The following is a 24,496-nucleotide window of genomic DNA, read 5'->3' as shown; positions in this document are numbered from 1 at the left end:
CGAGAAACACGACGGCTGCCTTCGGGATCCTGAGCACGTACGATCACCCCCGGTTTTTGATGTTGCTCAATCTTTTTTTTTCTATGTGTTGTTTTCTATATTATTGTCCTTTTGGTCTTTTTTCAGTTTTTTTTCGCCATGGCGTTGTCAGTTTATTTCGACATGAGTTTGAATGTCTCTTAGTATCTTTTGCCTCTCTTTTACACGACTGTGTCTTTTTTTTTTAGGATAGGCAACATCCAAAAACGGCATTCATATTATACAAAGTTAGATAATTAGTAATAAGGAAAGTTTTGTATAAGGTTGACATTTGTCAACTCATTTTATATGAATTGAAAGCATTGTATATATTTTCATCATATTAAATGTATGTGCTATTTTCTTACACTCATGACATTTGATATCTGTTTCAAATAATAAATTATCACACATCGTACAACATTGTAATTTATTTATAAAATATATATAGTCAATTGACAAGAAAGACATTGTGGTCAGGATCAGAAACGACATTAGACCCATTTTTTCTCTCCATTAAAGTACAGCTTTTGTTCTTTCTCACGAAGTCTGCAGCATGACATCCGTTCATATAAGCACAAATGTATGCACAGTGAATATCGCTATTGACGTGTGCTGTTTCAATGGTTCCGTCTAGTCCATCATAACTGTGACCTTCAAATCCACATGTATAAGGCAATGTCACTAAAAATATATTAAAGAAATAAAAAAAAATATTCAAGTTTCCTCCTAATTATTATTAATACCCTGGATAAATCAAATCAACGATCACTATGAAACCATTAAATATGCAGATAAACGCACCTAACAGGAGAAAACATTGATCAAGTGCAGACGATTAACTGCATTATTTAATATAAACCTTTCAGCAAATGCTAATAACAGTTTAGATTACTGCATAATATATAAATTCAATATATATCGAAAAAGACAACTCAAAAACAATAATCGTTTTTCCATCGTTTTTTGCCAACATATAAAATGATATAGATAATATAACAATGAAAAATGTTGATGTGGATCCGTGAGAAGTTTAAACAACTCGAAAACCAGAAGTGGTTAAATTTTACAATTTTAAAGAAATAATTGCCGGCAATGAAAAACACAGTGCAAGTAGAAAAGGTGCATAAACTGAAATCCTATTGATACTGTTCACGCATATTTTGGCATTGCACAAGGTCGTGTGTATCTCATATTGTTAATGACTCTTTTTGTACTTAATCCGTTGGATGTGTACTGATTGATACTTTGGTCTGTGAGAACATGATTTATTTATTAGTTGTTTTTTACTTTGAACTAGCTTTCAATAACTGCGATTACTCTTATATCGGTGCTTTGTGTTATTGATTTTTTATTTATTTTTATTTCCTTCTCCAGCTTTTTTTGCACAAAAGCAGTAGGATCTTATATAACACAGCCAAAATTACATAATGTCTTCCATCATAAAAAAATCTATTTGTAAATCATTACATTAAATAGTATTTCAGTTTTTTAAATATCAGAACATTGTTTTATGTTATTTGTTTTTGTGCTTTGTACCAATCTAGTGAGCTTAGTCTTTTGTTATTGATTTTTACAGTTTATTCTTATGCTATGCTACAACACCACTGTTTAAGGTTATGGGATTGCTGAGCGCTCACAAATATGTTTAACCCCGCAACATTCTTTATGTGCCTGTTCAAAGTTTTCCCATTTGAATTGTTTCACATTTTTCCTGATGCGGCCTTTTATAACTGACTACACGGTATGGGGTTTTTCATTGTTGAATGCCGTAATGTGACTTATAATTGCTTTTATCTTCTTCATTGGAACTCTGGAAGATAATTGTCTTATTGGTAATCATACCACAATTCCATATTTTCAGTTAATATAACCAATGATTAGATTGAATGAGAATCTGATCTGCTGGGGTTTTTTTTACCACCCACGTAATATATATTGTCAATTTTGTGAAGCGTTTTTTGAAACATAAAAACAAATAAACTAACCTGAATTTAAATCCTGCATAAATAGTCCATGTACCTCAACTTCACATAAAGCTAAAGGATTCGGATCTTTCAGCTGTATGCGAACATACCTTCCGATGGTCCCGTGAGAACAGGTAGCATTTAGATAGGTAGTTGCCTCCTGTCTGTGATGGCACAGTGAAGTAACTCCTTCAAACCAATGGGTTGAATTTTTGCATGGCTTAATGACGTCAATGTTGAAATTTGAGAGTCTATCAGCTTAAATACATAACAAAGACTACTACAATAATATACAACTTGTCGTAGTCACAATATCGTCCACGAAACATCTGTACTCATCTGTTATACAAATATCGGACTCACAAAATTGATTTAAAGTTATTTTCAAATTTAAAATCATGATAGCGGTTGCAGAGATCATTCACCGCAATTTAACCACAAAAAACTCTCTTTATGCAGTAATCCTCGATCAAGGAATTTTGACACAAAATTAAGACTTAAACCTTCGTATGAATAAACTCATCATCATAGATACCAGATTTAAATTTTGTAAGTCAAACGCGCCTTTCGTCTACAAAAGACTCGTCAGTGTCGATCGAACGTTAAAAAGGCCAAATAAAGTACGCAGTTGAAGAGCAATGAGGACCACATATTCTGAAAGATGCAGCTAAGGTAATCCACTGGGAATTACATACACTAAAAGTAGGCGATGGTGGAATATTATTATAAGCCCCTTCTGAGAAACCATTTAAAGTTTGATTCTAACCATGAGTACATAAGTCTTACAAATTTGTATTTTTGTTTTTGTTCTCATATAAACCGAGATTCAAATTATATGAATTCAAATATTAAGTTTTATTCATAAAAAACGTTGCAATATACATTCTTACTAATATCTATAGAAATACAAAAAATAATGTTGTCAACAATCATGTAAACATCTGTGCTGTGAACATTTTGCCTCATGTACTTATGATTAATGAAATTGACATGTTAATCCTCATGGCATATGACATGTATCACAGTTGTTTTCGATTCGTTATGTTCCGTTCGTTGATAAAGTCTAACGTTTGATTTTGTCAGTCTTCATGGACTTCCCATTTTGAAATTTACCTTGGAGTTCGGTATTTTTGTTGATGATTTGTTTTCTTAACACGACTGTCAATCGATAAATCCAGACAAATGATAGTAAAAGATTAACAGTAACGATGATAAAGTATTGCGATCGGATCGTGAAAGTTCTAATAATGGATCCTGAAGGAATTTGTATAAAAATGTCTGTAAACATTCATGAAAGACACCATACATACAGTTTGTTTTGCCAGCGGTGACCGCAATCTCCATAAGACTTATCAAAAGCAATCGAAAATCAAAACAGTTTGAAGGCCAAATCAAATATAAGAAGTTGACGAGCATTAAAACTGAAAATTCTGATAACATTAGTATTTCGAATAATTCAAAATTTATAAACAGTACAGTTACAGAAAATTAACCTATAAATGATATTTCATTTCAAAATTGTTCAGCAGTTTACCTACCGTTTCACACAACCACAAAAAGCAAATCGTTCATCAGCATTTAAATATCATACAAAATAATGACCAAATTACTTTTCACTGAATAATGTCGTTCTACACTACTACGAAATACGCGAGATCTAATGTTTTACAGCGATTTATGCAAAATATAAAAAAAAAAATCAGAACATTTATATAGATTTGATGCTTCTAATCCTGAATGAAAAAAATAGCTATATGACCATCTTTAAGAAGATCATAAAATATTAAATCTCGCATATTTCGTTTTGCAGCGTTCGTATCATTCTGTAATCATATAAAAAAAAATATCATTTTGATTTATTTAATTGAAGATTAGACTAACACGACTTATTGCTTTTCATTATTGTGCTGGGTTCATTCACGTTTTAATCTACTAATCACACGTGTAAACAAAACAAAAAGTATAATAAATGGTAATTAAAATCTTTATTCTGGTCATGTTTTGACTATACCAATCCAAATAATTCCTCGCTTAATTACAGATAAACATTGACAAGGGGGCATTAAGTGTTATTCTTGTCCGTCCGGCCGTCCTTACGTACGTCCCAAAATTGGTTTCCGTTCTCTAACTTTACTTTGCCTCAACCAAATGTTATGAAACTTATACACAATATAAAAATAAGAAGATGTGGTATGGTTGCCAATGAAACAACTCTCCGTTCTCGAGTTATGCCCCTTTATAACGTTATATGCAAGTGGAGGTATCATCTGTGTCCCAGGGACACATTCTCCATCATTTATTTTTAATAACCTGAACTAAAAAAAAAGCAATGACACTTTAATGTACTTTCAGACACACTTACGATTTAGTTTCAAATATAGCATAATATATTGAAATGTGACCCTACTCTATTCTATACGTTTTTTCGTTTTGTTAACTAAATGCACAGTTTCACTAAATATATAATGATTTTCATTTTGACAGACACTTTTTAAACGTATTTAACAAAAAAAGAACAACAAAAAAAAAAGAACCGCATTTTCGTTTTGTTAACTAAATGCACAGTTTCACTGAATAATGTTCATTTCGACAGACACTTTTTCAACGTATTGAACCTTTAATAATACTAAGAATTTTTTCCACATAATTTGATGTTGAATTGTATTTGATTTCATTCATTATCTGATCGGTAACTTTGACGACCTTATACCCCCATCACACTAGGACCACGATCCCACTACGACCTCAGAAATTATGAAAAATTTTGGAAGTCGTAGTGAGATCGTGGTAGTCGTGGTAAGGACGTGTAAAAGTCCACGTCCACGTCCACTTTTGAACATGCTCAAAACATTCGTAGTGCAGTCGTGGCCAAAACTAGTCGTAGTTGAAGCGTAGGAAGGTCGTAGTAAGGACGTAGTAAGATCGAGATGGGCGTAGAAGCATCGTATTGGAAATCGTGGTGCTATCGGGTAGCCAATTGAAAAGAATTCGCTGTGACCTTACTACGATTTCACTGTAACTATCCCTATTTTACTACGTCTTTATTACGCTTTTAATACGATATTAATACGATTATACTACGATGAGGAAGACAATAGTACGCTGCTACTACGCGCTTGCCGTCCTTAGTACGACCTAACTACGATACTACTATGTCCTAGACACGATAATTGCACGACCTCATTCTGTTGATATAAAATACGGATGCAATAACTTCTACCTGTAGTTCAACCATGGTCACACATGAGCAAAACCTACTTTTGCAATCTTTAATTCAGCTGCACTATATATATTTGGCTGATCAGGCTACACTTTAAGTTATAAGAGTTATAAGAAGTAGGAGAAGACATACTAGACAGCATAGGTTCTGTTGGGTGCGCCCTTGGCTTTATGTTGAAAAACCACTCCAGTTTGGGCATTACGACCGACTTATGAAAGGATTAAGGAAGGAGGATCAACAGTCGTTCTTTAATTTTTTAATGATGCCTACAGAAATGTTTGATGAACTTTTGAACAGAGTGAGTCCTCGAATTCAGACGATAGACACCCGATTCAGAAAGACATTAGATCCCGGTCTGAAAGTTGCTATTACCTTAAGGCACTTAGCTTCTGGCGATAGGTATACGATTTCAGAGTCTCGCGCAATACTATAAGTACTTTTATTCCTTAGGTTTTCTAGGCAATTATACAGGAATATAAAGACGAAGTCACATCCTGTCCAACAGAATCAAATGAATGGCGAGCTATTGCCGAAGAATTTCAGAGAAGATTGGTGTGGCGCACACGATGGAAAATATGTTGCTATTAGAAGTCCGCCTAAAAGCGGATCCTTGTTTCATAACTATAAAGGTTGTTTTCATTAGTCTCCTTGCCTTGGTGGATGCAGACTACACATGTTTATGGATAGATGCAGGAGGATATGGTTCCATGTCGGACGCCAAGATTTACATCGAGTCAGAATTAAAGGAGTGTTTGGAAGATAACACTATATGATTTCCAGAGTCAGATCCCTTACCTAATGACGACCTGAATATGCCTTACTTCATCTTGGGTGACGACGCATTTGGGTTGAGAACTTACCCCGGTATTTGATGAAGCCATATTCTAGAGCGCAGTGACAACGTAGTGGAGTCGTGGTTCGATCGTAGTAGACTCGTATTGAGATCGTAGGCGTACATTTAAATTAATTTAAAGTAATTTACTGATGTTCACATCTCGTAACTCGATTAGGAAGAGGCAAATTAAGGTCACAAACGAAAACTGAGAGAATCGTAAAAGGAACAGGGCAGGATAAGCATCTCCTGCTATATATGAATAAGAAGATGTGGTATGAGTGCCAATGAGACAACTTTACATCCAAGTCGCAATGTGTAAAAAGTAAACAATTATAGATCAAAGTACGGCCTTCAACACGGAGCCGTGGCTCACACCGAACAGCAAGCTGTAAAGGGCCCCAAAATGACTAGTGTAACACAATTCAAACAGGAAAACCAACGGTCTAATCTATATAAAAAAACGAGAAACGAGAAACACTTATGAACCACACCAACAAACGACAACCACTGAACAACAGGCTCCTGACTTAGGACAATTGCATAAAAATGCAGCGGGATTAAACGTTTTAACAGGCGCCAACCTTCACCCTAACCTGAAATACTGGCACACAATAAAATATCAATTGAAATGGCTTAACTCGAGCAAAAAGACATATTCACAAACAAGTAAATATACACTGAACGAAGAAGTTTGATCTATGACACAATATAAATAAAAAAGGTGTATCAATGTCACAAAGACAACTTCAACCTAGGACAAAATGGCGTTAAATAAAGTAACGTACACAGGTAAATTTAAATATAATAATTTTTTTGTTAGGAGTACCGAAACATTTTTAACAAAATAAATTTGTTGTTCATAGTACGAGTACAGAAGTGAAAATTTATCGTCATACTAAAGGCGGTACATATTCAAAATTGTAAGACAAGATTTAACACATAATAAGTAAACATTGAATAACAGAAATGCATTACAAATTGTGTCAACAGGTCAAATTAACACTAAAGTACTCCTAGTTACTGAAAGCTACTTAAAAGCCAAAAACAATTAATAATTAAAAACCAATTGTTCAAAGAACAATTGAAGGTCTTTCCACCCTTATTGCACATGTTTTGATAGGAAAATATTCACTTCCTATTTAAAATGTCAATTCATGTGACATAAATTGCTTGATTAACGTTGATTCTAAAAATATATGGTTTCTCAAAACTTTTGATTCAAATAAGGGAGAAAAGAAGTACTTCCGGTTTACAAAATTTCACTTCCGGTTTCATTTAATTGAACCTTACTTCACACTGATTCCAAAAATGTAAAGTTCTTGTAATTTTCACATGAGAATAATGCAAAAACGGCTACTTCCGGATTACAAAAGGTCACTTCCGATTGACCTTCTTCAAGGTCATATGTGAAAGACCTCATGAATTTATCATGTACCAATAAGAAGTTACACAAAAGGTCAGAATCTAGAATGTCAAATTCACATTTTTTGACCTTGACATCAATTTCAAGGTCATAAAGCAAAGGACCTCAAATCAAAAGAGCCTAGGTCTCTTCTAAATATGGTTTATGAGTTATATAACCAAACAGCTTATTTGAAATATAAGAGGGGAGAAAACTCTCGTTAAATGTCAACGTACATTTCAACCAAAATTTTGGTGTACCGGCATGTCTCAACTAACAAAATAGTAAAAATATTTTGTCGTTATCTGTGCAAATAAGCCAAAATCAAAATTTAAAATATGACCTTGACCTTTGACCTTGACCTCATTTTCATTTTGGTGGATCAAGAACCTCAAATCAAAAGAACCTAGATTTCTATAACTTATGTTTTATGAGTTACTATAACATTTCACTTATGTTAGATATAAAAGGGGAAATAACTCTCATATGGAGTCTCCGGAACGCTTCAGTCAAAATAGAAACGTAACATTCTGAGGATATAACGAGCAATTTGGAAACATAAATTTGTCGCCTTCTTTTACGGTTGCGAAGGAGATGTCATAACAAGAAAAACAGTGTTCGGGGAGATAACTCTCACAAAGTAAAGTGTTCGGTTACACAGGGTCAGTTTCAAAAGCGTATAAACTGTTCGATATCACATACCAAAAATGTAAGCGACATCTTTTGAAATAACAATACCGCGAAAGAAAAAAATTAGGCGGAAGAAAAAAAATAAAATAATCAGAACAAAAGCAATAGGTCTTTCCACGGACAGTCAAAGAAGACATGACTTGTGCAATGCCAAAATGCATCACCCGCCATTCTAACAATAATCCGCCAAAATTCACATATTTTACATATGCAACACCTCGTCTTGAAACATTGTCTCTTTCGCATGAAATTTATAGTGTTGTTCTCATTTTTTTTAAAACTTGCCATTTAACCTTTTAAAAATAATAAAAAATAATGTTTCAAACCAAGCTGGGGTTGTTAGTTTAAAGCGATTCTGCATACAGATTTAGCTATCGTTTTGTTTTGTTTTTGGGGGGAGGGGTAGCATTTACATTTTTTCAAACAAACGCACTTCAAAATAACTGAAATACTTATTTGATAGAATTGTTAAAACTGTCTATATTTCTGATTTGCTTCTTTTCGAAGTACATGGTAAGTTATACCTGGTTTTACAGCTAGCTAAACCTCCCACTTGTAGGACAATTGACTATAGATTGCATGCTATTTATCGCAGAAGTATAACAATAACACCGAAATCCAGGTTAAATTCAAAAAGGGGAAAGACCATAAAATCTGGCAAAAGCATACCTAAGACTTTAATTATCAACCAACGGAACGAATTGAAATCAACTATTCCTGACCGACGAAAATGGTAGGTTAAACTTGATGATTTAAATGGTTAAGGTAGCAACAGTCTAATGATGATTTGTTAGTGAATTTTTTTTTATCACATTATTTTAAAGTATTTATCCATCTGAACATTTTGTAAAAATTCCAGAGTCATTATGATGTCACAACACCATGAACAGGGAGTAAATTAATAATTAACGTATGTAAATAAAAGCACATGGTAAATACTTTATATATAAGAGCATAAAGGAGAAGCTAATCATTCAATCATCTGTTGATACCAAGTGTCCAGCTGTTAATCTCTGACCACAAAAAAAATAATGTGGTCTTATCTTATTATTTTGAAATCAAACTTAATTTATATAATGATGGAGGTAAATAAAGAAAAATTTAAAAGAAAAAAATGTAGAGGGAATAAAATCTAAAGTAAGACATATATAGAAAGACATAAATGTGTAAGAGTAGCTTAAAAAAAATTTTGAAAGCCTCTGACAAATGTTCTTACTAAACCAAAAGAATGTGAATTGAATATGACACCAGCAACAACCCTTATTCTAGACAAATCACCTTGATATAACAGTATTTTTTTTTTAATTTGTGCTGTAAGAAGTAGCTATTTTGTAGAGCACAGTAGGTTGTATGAAAATATCTTTCATTGCATAGTTTTAAGTTTCTAGTAAATTTCACAGTACTATATATTTCTTTTTAAATATGAATAATAACTATAATTTTATAGTGAGAACTATGTTAAATATTGATTATATGCAACTGATCACTCTTAATATTCTCTTATCTTATACTGTCTGGACAGGTGAGGAGCTCTGACCATATTTAATTACTACGTTAAGGAATGGACAGTGCACAAATCATTCAAAATTTACAGTTTAAGAGTACAAAAGACACAAATTGTGTGGTTCTATTGATAAAGTAATGGTGTCAGAACACTCCTGGGGTGTTCCCAGAGGAATGTTTATATTTATGTTGCATTTATATGGGTTCAAAGAAGGATATTCAGTTTTTAGATGATTTTTTAAAACAATTTTTCATGGGAATTGTCATAAAAAAATAAAATAGAATCTTTATTGGTGCCCGCTTTGGTTTGGCTTTGATATATGTGATTAAAGGGAGTATTTTCTACAAAACTGTGTCCCAGTTTTTGGATAATTTGTTTCTGAATGAATTTGTAGGTCTTCAAAGATGAAAGGTGAAATGAGGTTTTGCACCCAGCAGTTAAATCAATATATCTTCTAATTGGAGGCAAAAATCAAAAATCTGAGACATGGTTTTGTGGCCAATGGTCAATTAAAGGGATGAAAACAGATTTTTACTACCATTTGACCTGAATGTGCTATTTTCATCCAAGTTGGGAGAACACGTTTTTGGCAGTTAATGAGATATATTTTTTAATTGATTAAACCAAAAATAATTTTATCTATAAATTCAGAAAGTGTAATATTTCAGCTTAAAAATGAGTTAATGATTTTAAAAATCCATTGAGTAGTTTTGGAGAAATTAATCTTTAAAGACTGTTGGTTGGAATCAGAAAAGTCAGACTGTAGTGCTACCTTAATTGTGCATTTAAGAAAAATGAATGTTCAAACATATAGATAAAAATCCAATTTGCTGACTTTTTTATTCGTCTTTAATCAAGAACGAAATATGAATAATATTACAGGGATAATAAAAAAAAATCTTAATTATTCGTAAATGATAGCGGAGTGAAGAACGAATGTTGTGAAATATTTTATAGTTTTTTAAACACTCCCTTAAATTAAGTGTTCACATTATTTTTTCGCAATTTTCTCTGTTTATATTCATGACATAGCAAAACAGTATAACTGTCGACCTGCCCTCAAGATTAAATACTAAATATTCTTTTAATTTCATTGTTTTTGTGGATTGAGGAACAAGTGGATTTTTGTAGATATTTATCGCTGTTTTCTAAAATTTAACATGCAAGTCTACATGAAATTGGTATTCCCTTTAACATTTAAATTCTGAGTTCACCTATACCAATAACAGCAATGGATTGAGGATTAACTGCGTTTTCGTGGATCTTATCGAAGTGATATTGATATATTTTTCAAGCAACCCTAAAAGAAGTTGATATTTTGATGAAAACTCATATAATTGGTTCAACATGTTCAACTGTTCCAATGAAATCATGAATTACATGTTCAGATGTGTATGGCCACAAGTTCAAAAAATAGATTATCGGTGGTTGTCGTGTGCTGCTGTATAGAATATTAGTTTTTCGTTCATTATTTTGAACATTAATATTATCAGGTAGTTAGTTTTCTCGTTTGAATGGCTTTACATTTGTCATTTCGTGGCCTTTTATAGCGGACTGTAAGGTATGGGTTTTGCTCATTGTTGAAGGCCGTACGGTGACCTATAATTGATAATTGCTATGTCATTTGGTCTCTGGTGGAGAGTTGTCTCATTGACAATCATACCACATCTTCTTATTCTTATATCATGTTAGTTCAACAACAAAAAGGTTGTGATGTCACTTAATCAAAAATGTTTAAAACCCTCGTAAAAATACAAATGCTTGTATAAGGGACAAAAAGTGCCGATATCATACCTTCTCCTTTAAAATAAAATTGAGAATGGAAACGGGGAATGTGTCAAAGAGACAATAATCCGACCATAGAACAGAACACAGCGAGAAAATCCCGCACCCGGAGACGGGCTTAAGCTGGCTCCTAAACAATAATATTTACTAGTTTAGCGAAAATGGACGCCACACTAAACTCCGAAACGTATAAATGAACCAAAATTAAACAACAGACAAGTCTTAGTATTCATTAGAATTTACCACGAAAGTATATCTTATAAAAAAAAATAAGAAATATATTATTGATAACTTACAACAACAGTCTGTTCTACCAAAAATAACAACATTACTGATAGCATAAATTGCTCCAAGATCTACTGCCCACCAATGACGTTGATCGTCATGTGGATCAGTGTGTGAACACCCAGTGCTCGGCACAAGATTTTGTTCGTAATCTCCATCTACTGCTTTTGCAGACTTTCTAATGCTATCAGCATTGAATGTTGACTGGGTGGTTTGTTTGTGCTTTGCAACGTTCATTGCAACTGTAATATAAAATGGCATAAATAAATAAAAAAAAATTTCTTGTTTAAAATAAATTGTTATGCGTGTAGGACTGAATGATTCTTTCATGAGTGGGTGTGTAAATACAAAAGTTGGCAAGTAATGTCATGTAAAAATATAGTCTATATACATTTATAGAAACTTGTACTCGACGACAGTATGTCACGTAGAGATTGAGGCAATGAATTGCTTCTACAGTCCTCCGCTTAAGTTGTCGACACCCATTCTAATTAACCATCCAAACATCGTTTCGCAATGGTGCCGATTAGAATATTAAAAAATATGGAACAGTAGTTTACCAATATTCAATGTTGTATCATCAATTTTGTATATATAAATGAAGAGGCAGTAAAACTAGTAGTATTGACAAACAGTCAGTGAACAAGTTGTACAAAAAGATTTGGAAACAAGAGGCTCCTCAGAGCCTTTATATGTCACTGGACAAAAAAACATGTCATTTTTAACTTTACTCTCGCCATATTGCAACATTGCAATAGAATATACAACTCGAAATTTACTTAATATACCTAAACGTTTACTTAGTCTTTGGTCGCTATTGAAAAAGGAGAGTATTTGACTTTCAAAATAAATATCAAACAGTTGTCGATGCACTCGAAATCTATGGACAATAATTCAAAGGGACTATGTATGAAAAGTGTTTTATGGAACATGATCTTCTATAGGTTTTGGCTGTGAAATATATGGCAAAAAAGATAGGCGCAATATACCAAAGGGACATTCAAACTCATAAGTCGAAAATAAACTGACAACGCATTGAAAATAAAGAAAAAAAGGAGGGAATCTCAAAGAAAAACAACAGTACACAAAATACAACATAGACTGAGCAACAAAAACCCCATCAAAAACTGGGGATGATTCCAGATGCTACGGAAGGGTAAGCACATCCTGCTTCACATGTGGCATCCGTTAGAAAGTAAGAAAAATAAAAATAGACGAAATTTAAATCGAAATAAAAAAAAACTTTTTATAGGTCAATATTACCAATTCATTTAAGGTAGTCGGAGTAGTGACAATTTGAGACATGTGATTAAATTAAAGAACTGAGATGAATTTTTTCTGCACTTTTGGAAACCACTAAAAGTCCTTTCCTTAAAGTTAATTAAGGGTTACATAGCCTTTTGTTGTTTCAATGCTGAACATACGGACCTTTTAAAGAAAATCGATAGTCTTTCTCCTTGTACTCTAATATTTGACTTAATCGATAAAAGATAATAGCATGTAATGCTACAAATGATTTTCCTAAAAAAAAATTATGAAATATTTAAAGTACACCTTCTAAGAAGCGCTTGACTTAAGTGACTCACCACGAAGTTCAGGACTTTTTGTAAACAAGAAACGGTAGCATTAGATAGAGAAACAAATGAATTAATCTATGAAAACTCTGTATAGTAAAGTCTGTGTTGTATATGTAAAAATCTTCACTTGATTTGCCATGAAATCCTCATTTTCCATTGTAACAATAAACATAATTCATTTAAACGACGTTTCTTCTTGGTAAACATGTATGTTAAAAATGGTATATCTCTTATGTTAAGTTTCTTCTACACAATACAAACTTTGATATTCAAATGAGATAAATATTTGTATATTCAACAAGACCGAGTCAGGTACTTAAAAACAACAATAAAATGTTTAAACTTAATAGAATATTAATAGGAAGTAATTAACAACCAAAAGTCGATATTTAATTTTCTGCACTGGTAAAGTTGTGTTGCAATTTTTTTTTCATTATACATGACTATTCATTACATTCTCTCACACACTTATCAGATGCAAATTTGCTAGTTGCTATGTCTTTTAATAATATCTATAAATGAAACACAGAATTTAAAAATATTTTTTATTAAATTTAAATAAAACAATGTTTTCTACAGGAAATTAAATTCGTCTTCAATTATTTACAATTCGCCTTGATTTGAAATTACGTCGTCAACTGTTTTAAATTGGATGGAATTCATTTCTTTAAAATCTTTTTTTTTAATTTGATACAGAATGAAATAGTCTTGCATAGTCATGAAGACATAACGGAGATAATTTTATCTCCATACCGCATTATAATAACATAAACGGAACTAATATGAAGATCTATAAACAAAAAAGGACCAAAAAGTATAGCCAAAGCTGGACAAGGAATTAGAGCTTTGCATGAGGGAGATACATTCCTTAATTTTAAATAATTTCCAAAATTTGTAACAGCAAATTTTAATAACATAAAATCCATATTTTCATGCCAGTACTTTGTACTGGGCTGGTGATACCCTCGGGGACTATCAGTTCACCAGCAGAGGCATCGACCCAGTGGTAGTAATAACATAAACGGTACCAATTGTTTTGCACCAGATGCGCATTTCGACAATCAATGTCTCTTCAGTGATGCTCGAGGCCAAAATATTTGAAAGTCCAAAGCTTATTAAAAATATGAAGACCTATAAACAAAAAAGGACCAAAAAGTGTAGCCAAAGCTGGGCAAGGAATCAGAGCTTTACATGAGGGAGATACATTCCTTAATTTTAAATAATTTCCAAAATTTTGTAACAGCAAATTTTAATAACATAAAATCCGTATTTTCATGCCAGTACCAAAGTACTGGCTACTGGGCTGGTGATATAAAACTCACATCATTTTACTTAATAGAAATATAAAAGTTAAGAATGAAGTAATATTAAGTTAGAGGCAACAGCAGTTTACACTGTTGAAATCTCAGAAATTCCTTCAGAAGGTTAAAATCAAGATACAACGGAACCTTAGGGTATGGTATGAGCTCCAAGTATAAGGAGACCGGTATGTCGGCAGGGTTTGTTAGACGTCCTAGGAAATGCAAAAAACAAATATGTTGAGTAACCTGCATATTCTCTTTTAGCTACAAAAGTAAAATTAAATTTTTGATATTATTAATGATCACTAGTGAGAATTACAAAACAAAATTTAAGATTAAGATTTGGTGATGTATACAAAGATTATGAACATGGAAATAATGATATTTGAAGATGATTATGAAACGAGAGAAACTATTTTCAGATTGAACTGAGCGTTTCGATTACCCTGGTTTGAACTATTTAACGGCAATTATAGTACAGAAAGGCATTAAGGGCTTACTAAAGTCAAAGTGTAACACATTGCATAACTTTTTGGAAAAACACAGCTTATCACTTTATTACGTAATTATTTTTATTTGAAGTCTTATTCATGACATTTATGATTTTGGCACAGTGCGAAGAAAACTGAAATGGAGATGTTCAACCTTTCTATCCTTTGTTCCATAGTTTGTAATTTCAAGAGAGGATTCATTTTCTGAACTTATATTGATGGATTGTTTTTTGCTTGCTTACCAGTGTATTAATTTATGTTTATTCATGACGATTATAGGGTATGAAAAGACAAAGACATCTACCACTCTACTTTTGTCAGAAGCTTAATCACCGACTACCTATTTAAAAATATATGTTTGTGGTCAACGAAATGAGGATTAGGTTGGCATTTTAAAACTAAATGTCTCTTCAGTGATGCTCGAGGCCAAACTATTTGAAACAAAACGATTTTTTATCAATCGTTGAATAGCTGATCCAACCCTAATAGAGCAGTAACTGATATGACTGTGATAGCTGACATTTAGTTTTTTTTTTTGTTGAAATTTTGTAACTTAAAGTGTGATTTTCTTTTTTACAATGTTTTGTGAATATATTCTTCTGTTTCTGTTATTTTTTGTTATATTGGTTTCGATAGCCGCTTTATCTTTGTACATTTTATCTCAATTTAGTCAATCGGAAAAATATCAATTTTAAACATTTTCAGAGAGCAAACTTCAAAAACTCTTTGAGAAAATTCTGGTCAATTATACATGTATAGGTGAGCACTTTTTTTTAACGATTTGAACCTTACCTGCAAATATATTGTGACGTATGTATTTACAATCTATTGAAATATCTGTAAATTTAAGAATAATGTAAATGGTTGTCGAACCTTTTTAAATGAAAAAAGAGTGGCTGATGGCAGACCCTTGATAGCTTCTGTTTCATTCGTAATTCACAACTTTAAAGACGATTCAGACCTTAAAGATTTGTAAAGACCACTTGCATATTTGTTAAGATCTCTACGAATATTTAGTTAGTTATTTCGTTTTGATGTCTCTACCATATAAACCATCATCTCTTCTATTAAAACATAGTTAAAGTGTTTTCTGAGTAAAGCAAGAAATAGTTATAATCTGATCCAAAATCATTTAGTAGATATAGACAATGCAATTTCCCATTGGAACTCCTTTTATGCTTAAAAACTCATCAGAGATACCAGGCTTATAATTTAGTACGACAGACAAGCGTTTTGTCTGAATAAGACTCCTAAATGGTGCTTGCATCAAAACAGTTGGAAAGTCAAATTAAACACGAAGTTGAAGATCATTAAGGTGGTACCAAACACCTTGACTAAAATTAATTTGGCTCGTTTAATTTTCAAAAATTTTGACAAAATATTTACTTTGACCCTTTGAAAAAAATATTAAAATTCCAAAAAACTTGGAAAAAATTCATTGGATATATAGCAGTTTGATAATCACTAATTTTGATCATTGAGAAGCTTAATATTTCCTTAACAATAAAACGTGATTAAAACGTTCAGCTGATTTTTACAGTGTTACCTCCCTGTAGTGTTATGTACCACCTTAAAAATTGTAAATTCCAAAGTTCTGACAAATACGACAGAGAAAAAAATCCTATCCTGTGATGGAAAGTCCATATGCACCCCTTATGTTTGGCTAATTTGAAAACAAAGGGTTGTGTGTTATTTTGTCTACATTCATATGCCTCGGGCTTCTCAGAGTTTAAGCTTATACTTAAATTATGTACTACCCCTCCATTTAATTGAAGTCTTCATGAGAACTCAATTTGATAGCTTTCCAACTCTATTTATACTGGTAAAGTCCATATGTTGTGTCTTTATGAGATTAAACAGGGATATCATACCTGGGAACCAGTAGCTAAACAAAGGAAAATATCTAAGAATATTGAGTATCTCCCCGAAAGAGGCGTGGTAAGTGAATCCGAAGTATTTACAAAGTACAACCTTTATTTACATTAATTCATTAAGAAATACAATTTGAATCACAATAAAACGTATTTCTTTGAATCATAGCTTAAAATAAATCACTACATACAACTCTTAACTTTGCTTTTACAGTATACTAGAAGATGCCCGCGAAATCGCGGTACAATTGGGCAAGTGTTGAAACAAAGAGTGTCAACATAAAAAGGGGGAGGGGTCCGGACGTCGGGTGCCTGTTTTTACACATAAAAAGGGGGAGGATCACTTCGACACGTTCAACGCCCATTTCATTTTTGGACAGTTCTGCACCTGAGTTAAAAGGGTGGATGTCGTTTAATTTAACAAAATGATGCACTTACAATACAATACAGGATCTTTATAGGCCTAACGTTCTGTCCTATTTTCTATCCTTTTTTCTTACTTTTACTTGGATTTCGCGGGCAGTACGTCGACTGAGCATGCGCGAAAGCGTATAAGACATCGATCGATAACGGTCTCCGAATTTGGATATTTTCTCAAAAATTGGCGTTTTCTGTGGAAAAAAAGTTTGTTTCAAAGACAAATTTAGGAAGTACAAAACACTACATTTATACGTCATATCACAAATATTTCCGACTTTATATGGTTTCAGAGGAGTTGCGGCTCAATGAAATCGGTCTCTTCCTTAAGAAGTATAAATGTAAGATGTTTAATACTCCCTCCTCTGTTACAATTTTTGAAGAATTTAAAAACATGACATAAATTACTGTTAGCCTGAATTATGTGCATTTTTCCTGACATGAAATTCCTAAAACCTGTATGAAACTACTTTGAAAATATTTCAAAATACTATAAAGATATACTTTAATTGTAATTCATTCCAAAATTCTTCAAGATTATATTAAGTATCAAATTCTGCCACTTTCAATGTCTACAGCTTACGTTTTACTAATTGCCAATTATCTTTCAAAGTTTTCAATTTCTTCCTAAATTGGCCATTTGAAAATTCGCATCACAATGTTTTCAAATCTAACCATATATCTAACATAATTGGCCTAATATATTAGCTATTAGTGTTAAAACAAAGCCATGTTTGCAATAGTTGTATTTATGAAGTTACTATTTTGATACACAAATTCTGTTTTCATAGCTGTAAAGGCCGATTTTTTGTCTATACAAATGACCTTTATAAATATAAAATCACTGCCTGTACATGTTAGGTTATCTGTTTTTCTGAACCAGGAGTAAGTGATTTTTCCCTAGTTTCCCCTGTGGTCTTAAATTTGCTAAATCATTCTGCTATTTAAGTGAAAATGGAATACTAACTTTATTTTTAGACGAGAACACACTATTGTGAGAAACACCCTAACAAAAATGTTTATCACATATCAATGATTTCCATAGACTGCAAAAGTAAATAAGCATTTCCTAACAGTTCAAACTACATATGCATATTTTATGAAATTAATATACATAACGGGCTTAGGGTAAACTATGGAAACTGTAAACAGAATCTACGCTGAGACATCATATTTTAGACGAAGGATTCCTCTATCTTAATGAAAGATTTAAAATGTAATTAATGCTTTAAAATTGAATTAAACACTTCATAAATTTTGTGGGACCAAAGCACTTAAAACTTTTGGATTTATGTTCATTATAAAACTTTATAGATTGGTTAATTTCATTGAAATCTCTCATGATAAACGAGATTTGGCGAAAATCAGATTTTTCACTTTTTTCAACTTATTTACCAATTTTTTGGTCATTTGAATTTATTTTACCTTTTAATATCTGCTTACAAATATGTGAATTGAGAAGATGCCGATCAACATTTTTAACACAATTAATGAACAAAAGAGAGGCGAAAGTTACCAAAGGGACATTTAAACTTATAAGTTGAAAATAAACTGACAACGCCATGGCTAAAAAATAAAAAGACAAACAGACAACCAACAGTACACAAATCACAACATAGAGAACTGAAGACTGAGCAACACGAACCCCACAAAAAATGGGGGGGGGGGGGGGGGGTGATCTCAGGTGCTTTGGAAGAGTAGACAGATCCTGCTCCACATTTGGCACCCGTCGTGTTGCTCATGTTAGTACAAACCCGGTAATAAGTCTATAAAGTACGTCTTTCAACGGAATGCATGTTTGTATTTATTGAAAGTTCAAGATATGTCATATACTTAAAGAGATATCTTCTATTTTTATCCCATATCGTATAAAATGTACTATCTTATGAATTTTATAATATTGTATTATATTAAAAAAGATATCGTATGAAAACTATAAGCTATCTTATATATTTTTCTTAATGCGATATCATTAAATATTAGAAATGCTTCAATATATAATATACATGTGTTGTGTTTAAGTCACTTTGTAAATTAAACATATTAAGTGTACAGTCTTAAATAAATGTAAAGATGTCGTATGGCAGCACTTATGTGTATGAAATAAATTATCATTGGAATGTTCATATTTTACCAAACTTTGAATTGTTTTTAATACTAAGGATTTTCTGTCACAGGAATAGATAACCTTTGCTGTATTTGACATAAAGTTTCGGACTTTTGGTCCTCAATGCTCTTTAACTTCGTATTTTGTTTGACCTTTTAACTTATATGATTCGAGTGTCACTGAAGAGACATTTATTGACGAAATGCGCATCTGGTGCAGAAAAAATTGGTAACGTTAATGTTATTACTACCACGGGGTCGATACCTTTGCTGGTGGACTTTTAGTCTCCGATGTTATCACCAGCCCAGTATGACAGTAGCCAGTACTTCGGTATTGGCATGGAAATATGGATATTGTGTTAATAACATTTTCTGTTACAAAATTTTGGAAATTATTCAAATTATAATCTCCCCCTTCCAAAGCTCTGATTTCTTGTTTGGCTTTTGCTATACTATTTTGTTCATTTTGATTTATGAGCTCTCCGTATTTTAAGTTTTTCATTTATAAATAATTTTGGCCTCGCACGTCTCTGGAGAGACATTTATTGTCGAAATGTGCATTTGGTGCAAAATAATGATACTGTAAATGTTAGCACTTGTGAGTCTTTTATTTTACGAAACGCCCGTATGGTGTACATAATTAGAAGACTATCATCTTTGATGATTTTTTATAGCTATTTGAGTCTTTGCTTTTCTATCTCATTGACGTTCTCTAACCAAATTATTTTTGTAGAGTACTTTTTTTCACTATCATCCCGTTCTTACATTCTAAGTTTCACATAATCGCTTCTATTTATATGCCAGACACGCCTTCCATCTACAAAAGACTCATCAGTGACGCTCGAATCAAAACAATAAAAAAACTAAATAAAGTACAAAGTTGAAGAGCATTGAGGACCCAAAATTCCGAAGGTTTTGCCAAAAACAGCTAAGGTTATCTATTACAAACTCACAATTCCATGTAAAAAAAAAACAACGAAAGACGACGAAATCACAAACAATTTCACAAAACATTACATAGAAAACTAAAGACTCATGAGCAACACGAACCGCAACAAAAACTTGGGGTGATATCATTCAATATGTTAAAGGAAATTTTTCATTTCAAATTAGAATACATAGGTGAGGTGATATAAATATTGCAGTCTAGTTATAGTTACTGATCCGCTTTGTAGTTATAGTTTGACAAGAAAGCATATCTTTTATCATAACTTGGTTTTACATTTAGAGCAAATCTAAAACAATTGTTTGTTATTTTTCTATAACATTTGCGAACGTCTAGAAATGACAGTGTCTCATTTTTTTTCTAAAGCAAAAGTTATACTCGATGGCGTATTAAATGGCTGCAAGTAAACTTACCACAATAATTTGCGAAAAAAATAAAAGTTGTCCACAAGATCAAAACTGATTTCATAACGGGTTTTCAATTGCACGTTTTCATCTACGGCGGTTTGACGGTAAAGAGATAAACCAGTCAATAACCATTAAGCTGGGGAAAACCAGCTTCAAAATTATCGAATTAAAATCTTGTATCGATTAACCTGCGATATGCATGTTTAAATGTACATATAGACATGAGGAAATGTGGAATGATTTCCAATAAGACAAGTGATATTTCAATTCGAGGCAACGGTAGTTTAGCGATGCTCAAATATCGTAAATCCATTTCGAATATACAGAACAAAAAATAAATACTAATTATGAGGGAAACGTGAAAACTCCAAATGCACTCGCGTGTCGCATCTATTGAGATTTGTAAACGTTATACGACGGGGTAGAAAATATGAAGTTAAAATGTGAAAGCTATGTATTCGTCACATTTGTCATAGATCATAGTTTGAGATCGTCCATGAACGCCATTACAAATTTATAAGCTGGTAATTATTAAAATATATGTTCCTTTGGACAAATCTAAACGTCAAACACCCCCCAGCTAACATCTGAGAAAAGACAAAAGACATCTGTACACTGTATTCGAGCTCATTTTATTTTAAAAGACAAAAATGGCATTACAGATTATTATCTTTTCAAATTCTAGTTCTAGAAAAGAAAAATTTACACCTCTAGCAGAAAAAACTACATTATTAGATTCCATATTAAGAATTTTCCACCAATGACAAATCATTAAAGATATCACAGTTGACATTTAAAACAACTTATGAACATACTAATTATCTGTGATAGTAAACATACAAATACAAGTAAACCAAATAATATGGCGCCTGTTAAAACGTTTAAACCCGCTGCATTTTTATGCACCTGTCCTAAGTCAACAGCCTGTTGTTCAATGGTTGTCGTTTGTTGGTGTGGTTCATAAGTGTTTCTCGTTTCTCGTTTTTTATATAGATTAGACCGTTGGTTTTCCTGTTTGAATTGTTTTACACTAGTCTTTTTGGGGCCCTTTATAGCTTGCTGTTCGGTGTGAGCCAAGACTCCGTGTTGAAGGCCGTACTTTGAACTATAATTGTTTACTTTTTACACATTTTGACTTGGATGGATAGTTGTCTCATTGGCACTCATACCACATCTTCTTATTTACAAATAATATGAAGTAACATTGTGCTATGTGTTTGTCCTTCTCGTAGTTTTTTATGATGATTAGTTTTTATTCTAGCAACAAATCAAAGAATAAGTACGAGTATCGTACTTGTTTTAAATGATAAAAAATACATACACACGTTCTTTCATACCTACGTTTTCGAAGAACTTAATATATTTTTTTTTTCAATAATTTATTTTAAGATATCCATATTGCAGCTATTCATGAATAAATAGAAAAAAATATACCATCCTCATACATCTAATTGGAGCGCATCCAGGTTGACTTCCTTCGCCTCAGTAAGGGACATAGAAGGGCAGTCACAACTTGGGAAATGAAATATATGAAATACTATTTTACCCTAACTCAGTTTGAACAGTTGTTTTGTCATTCTTGAAATCCCGCCATTGTGTTATTGTGCTTTGGTTATTTTTGTATTCTTGTCTTTCATTTTTGCTTATGTACTTTGTCTTTAGAGTGTCTAAATGCCATTTTGTTTTTCTTTGTTGAAATAGTTATTTGTTTTTATAGTGATTAAGATTATAGCACAATGTTGACTGCTTTTTTCCAATTTTTGACATTTTTACCTATTATGTCTGTATGTTTTGCTCACACATTGTTGTCAATATAATCGAATTCTATATGACTGTCATACAAGTCAGAGATTTAGCCAGCTATAAAACCAGGTTTAATTGTCTACATGAGGAAATTCCTGTACCAAGTCAGGAATATGGCAGTTGTTTTCTGTTCGTTTGATGAGTTTGAGCTTTTGATTTTGCCATTTCATTAGGGACTTTCCGTTTTGAATTTTCCTTGGGGTTTGGTATTTTTGTTATTTTACTTTTTAAACACTTTCGTACAAATGTACTTTTTCTCAAAAAGTTCATCAGAAAGTAAGAATACCTAATTGGTGAATATTAAGTGTATACTTAACAAATAATACAGGATGGTTGAGTTATGGATTTAAGATGCTGACGCTGGGTATCATTTTATTTACTATATACAGTTTTTCCTTTATTTGTCTTTGTCCTATTATGTTCCTTTTGGTCGCATCAAAGAAATGAAATGTATGAACTACTATTTTACCCAAATTTAGTTTAAACAGCTGTTTTGTCATTCTTGAAATGGTTTTAACACTCTCATCATTTTTTCTCAAAACTTTCATCGGAAAGTGAAAATACCTAGTAGATAAATATTAAGGATGTATTCTTCTGATATTTCAGTCTCGTTGAAATCTCGTTCGGGAATTATTTCCAAAATATGTGATACTAGTGGAAAATATTAATGAATATAAAAAAATATTATAATCAAACTAAACTCTGTGAAAAAATTGTGTACAATAAGTTGTTTTTGAGTAATAAAATTTTCAAATTTTATAACCAACCCGGTCGGTGTCATCAGCAAAAATGTTGAGAAAATGGGTGAGGGGTACAAAGAAATGATTTTACCAAAAATATGTACATCCCATATATTTTTTTTCTTTTCAAAATTCTTAGATATGTATTTTTTCAATCATTTATTACAAAGAATTTGAAAATCAGGTTAAGAAAAAAAGTTTAATTCTAGAAATTTCTGGCTCCTCAGAGGTGTATATCCTTAAGTGTATAACTTCAAAATTATACAGGATGGTCTTGAGTTAAGAATTGTATGTGCTCACGTTGTGTATCATTTTATTCACTAAATACAGTTTTCCCTTTATTTGTCTTTGTCCTATTATAAGTCCACATGATTTTACAATTATCATATATACAAATATTTATTCAAATAGAAAACTCTTGAAAAACACTTTTTCTCACAACAATACTTATTTATCAGAATTATAGCCTTAAAGAAATCACTGCATATACTCTAACTTTTCTTTTAAAACACATTTCATACCCTTACCCCTGTTTCAATTTTTTTAAGAATTTGAAAACAAGACTTTAATTATTGTCAGCCTACCCTATGTGCATGTTTTCTGACATGAAATGTCTAGAACGTGTTTGAAACTATTCTTATAACAATTTAAAAGCATTTCAGAATACTATAAATGTAAAGATTAGTAGTTAATCATTTCAACATTCAAGATTATATAAAGTATCCAATCCTGCCTTAGTCTCAAGTCCACATCTTACCTTATGCCTATTTGTCAATTAAAGTTAACAATTTCTATCTCAAATGGTCAGTGTAAAAATGTTGTCACAACAATATCATCTCTTACCATATATCTAACATAATTAAGCTATGATCTAGAAGTGTTTAAACAAAGCCATATTTTCTAAAGTTGTATGTATGAAGTTACCAGTCTAATGTATGACTTCACTAAAAGTTTTATAGAACTGACTGCTAACATCTGTTTTTTGCATAATTTTAAAGCACAGTTATTGATTTCTATACAAAAGACTTTAAAATGATAAAATCATAGCATTTACAGGTTAAATTATCTGTTTTGTGACCCAGGGGGTAGGCATTTTTCTGTTTATTTTGCCACTGGGGCCTCACATTTGCT

At 32.1% G+C, this 24,496-nt stretch overlaps 1 protein-coding gene across 1 annotated transcript; it reads right to left on the bottom strand.

The window, feature by feature from the left end:
• Positions 1 to 441: 441 nt before the first annotated feature.
• Positions 442 to 20,926, bottom strand: LOC127734771 (fucolectin-3-like). The gene is made up of 4 exons (XM_052244780.1): positions 20,829 to 20,926; positions 11,718 to 11,948; positions 2,007 to 2,243; positions 442 to 702 (listed from the first exon to the last, which is right to left on the bottom strand). Exons 1-4 carry the CDS (start codon positions 20,881 to 20,883, stop codon positions 470 to 472), a joined length of 756 nt encoding a protein of 251 aa, XP_052100740.1. The 5' UTR covers positions 20,884 to 20,926; the 3' UTR covers positions 442 to 469.
• Between the last annotated feature and the right edge of the window lie 3,570 nt (positions 20,927 to 24,496).

Source organism: Mytilus californianus, unplaced genomic scaffold (genome assembly GCF_021869535.1).
Source record: "Mytilus californianus isolate M0D057914Y unplaced genomic scaffold, xbMytCali1.0.p SCAF_3, whole genome shotgun sequence".
Lineage (NCBI taxonomy): Eukaryota > Metazoa > Mollusca > Bivalvia > Mytilida > Mytilidae > Mytilus > Mytilus californianus.
Note: the sequence above shows the minus strand (reverse complement) of the source record. Positions and strands in the feature narration are given on the sequence as shown.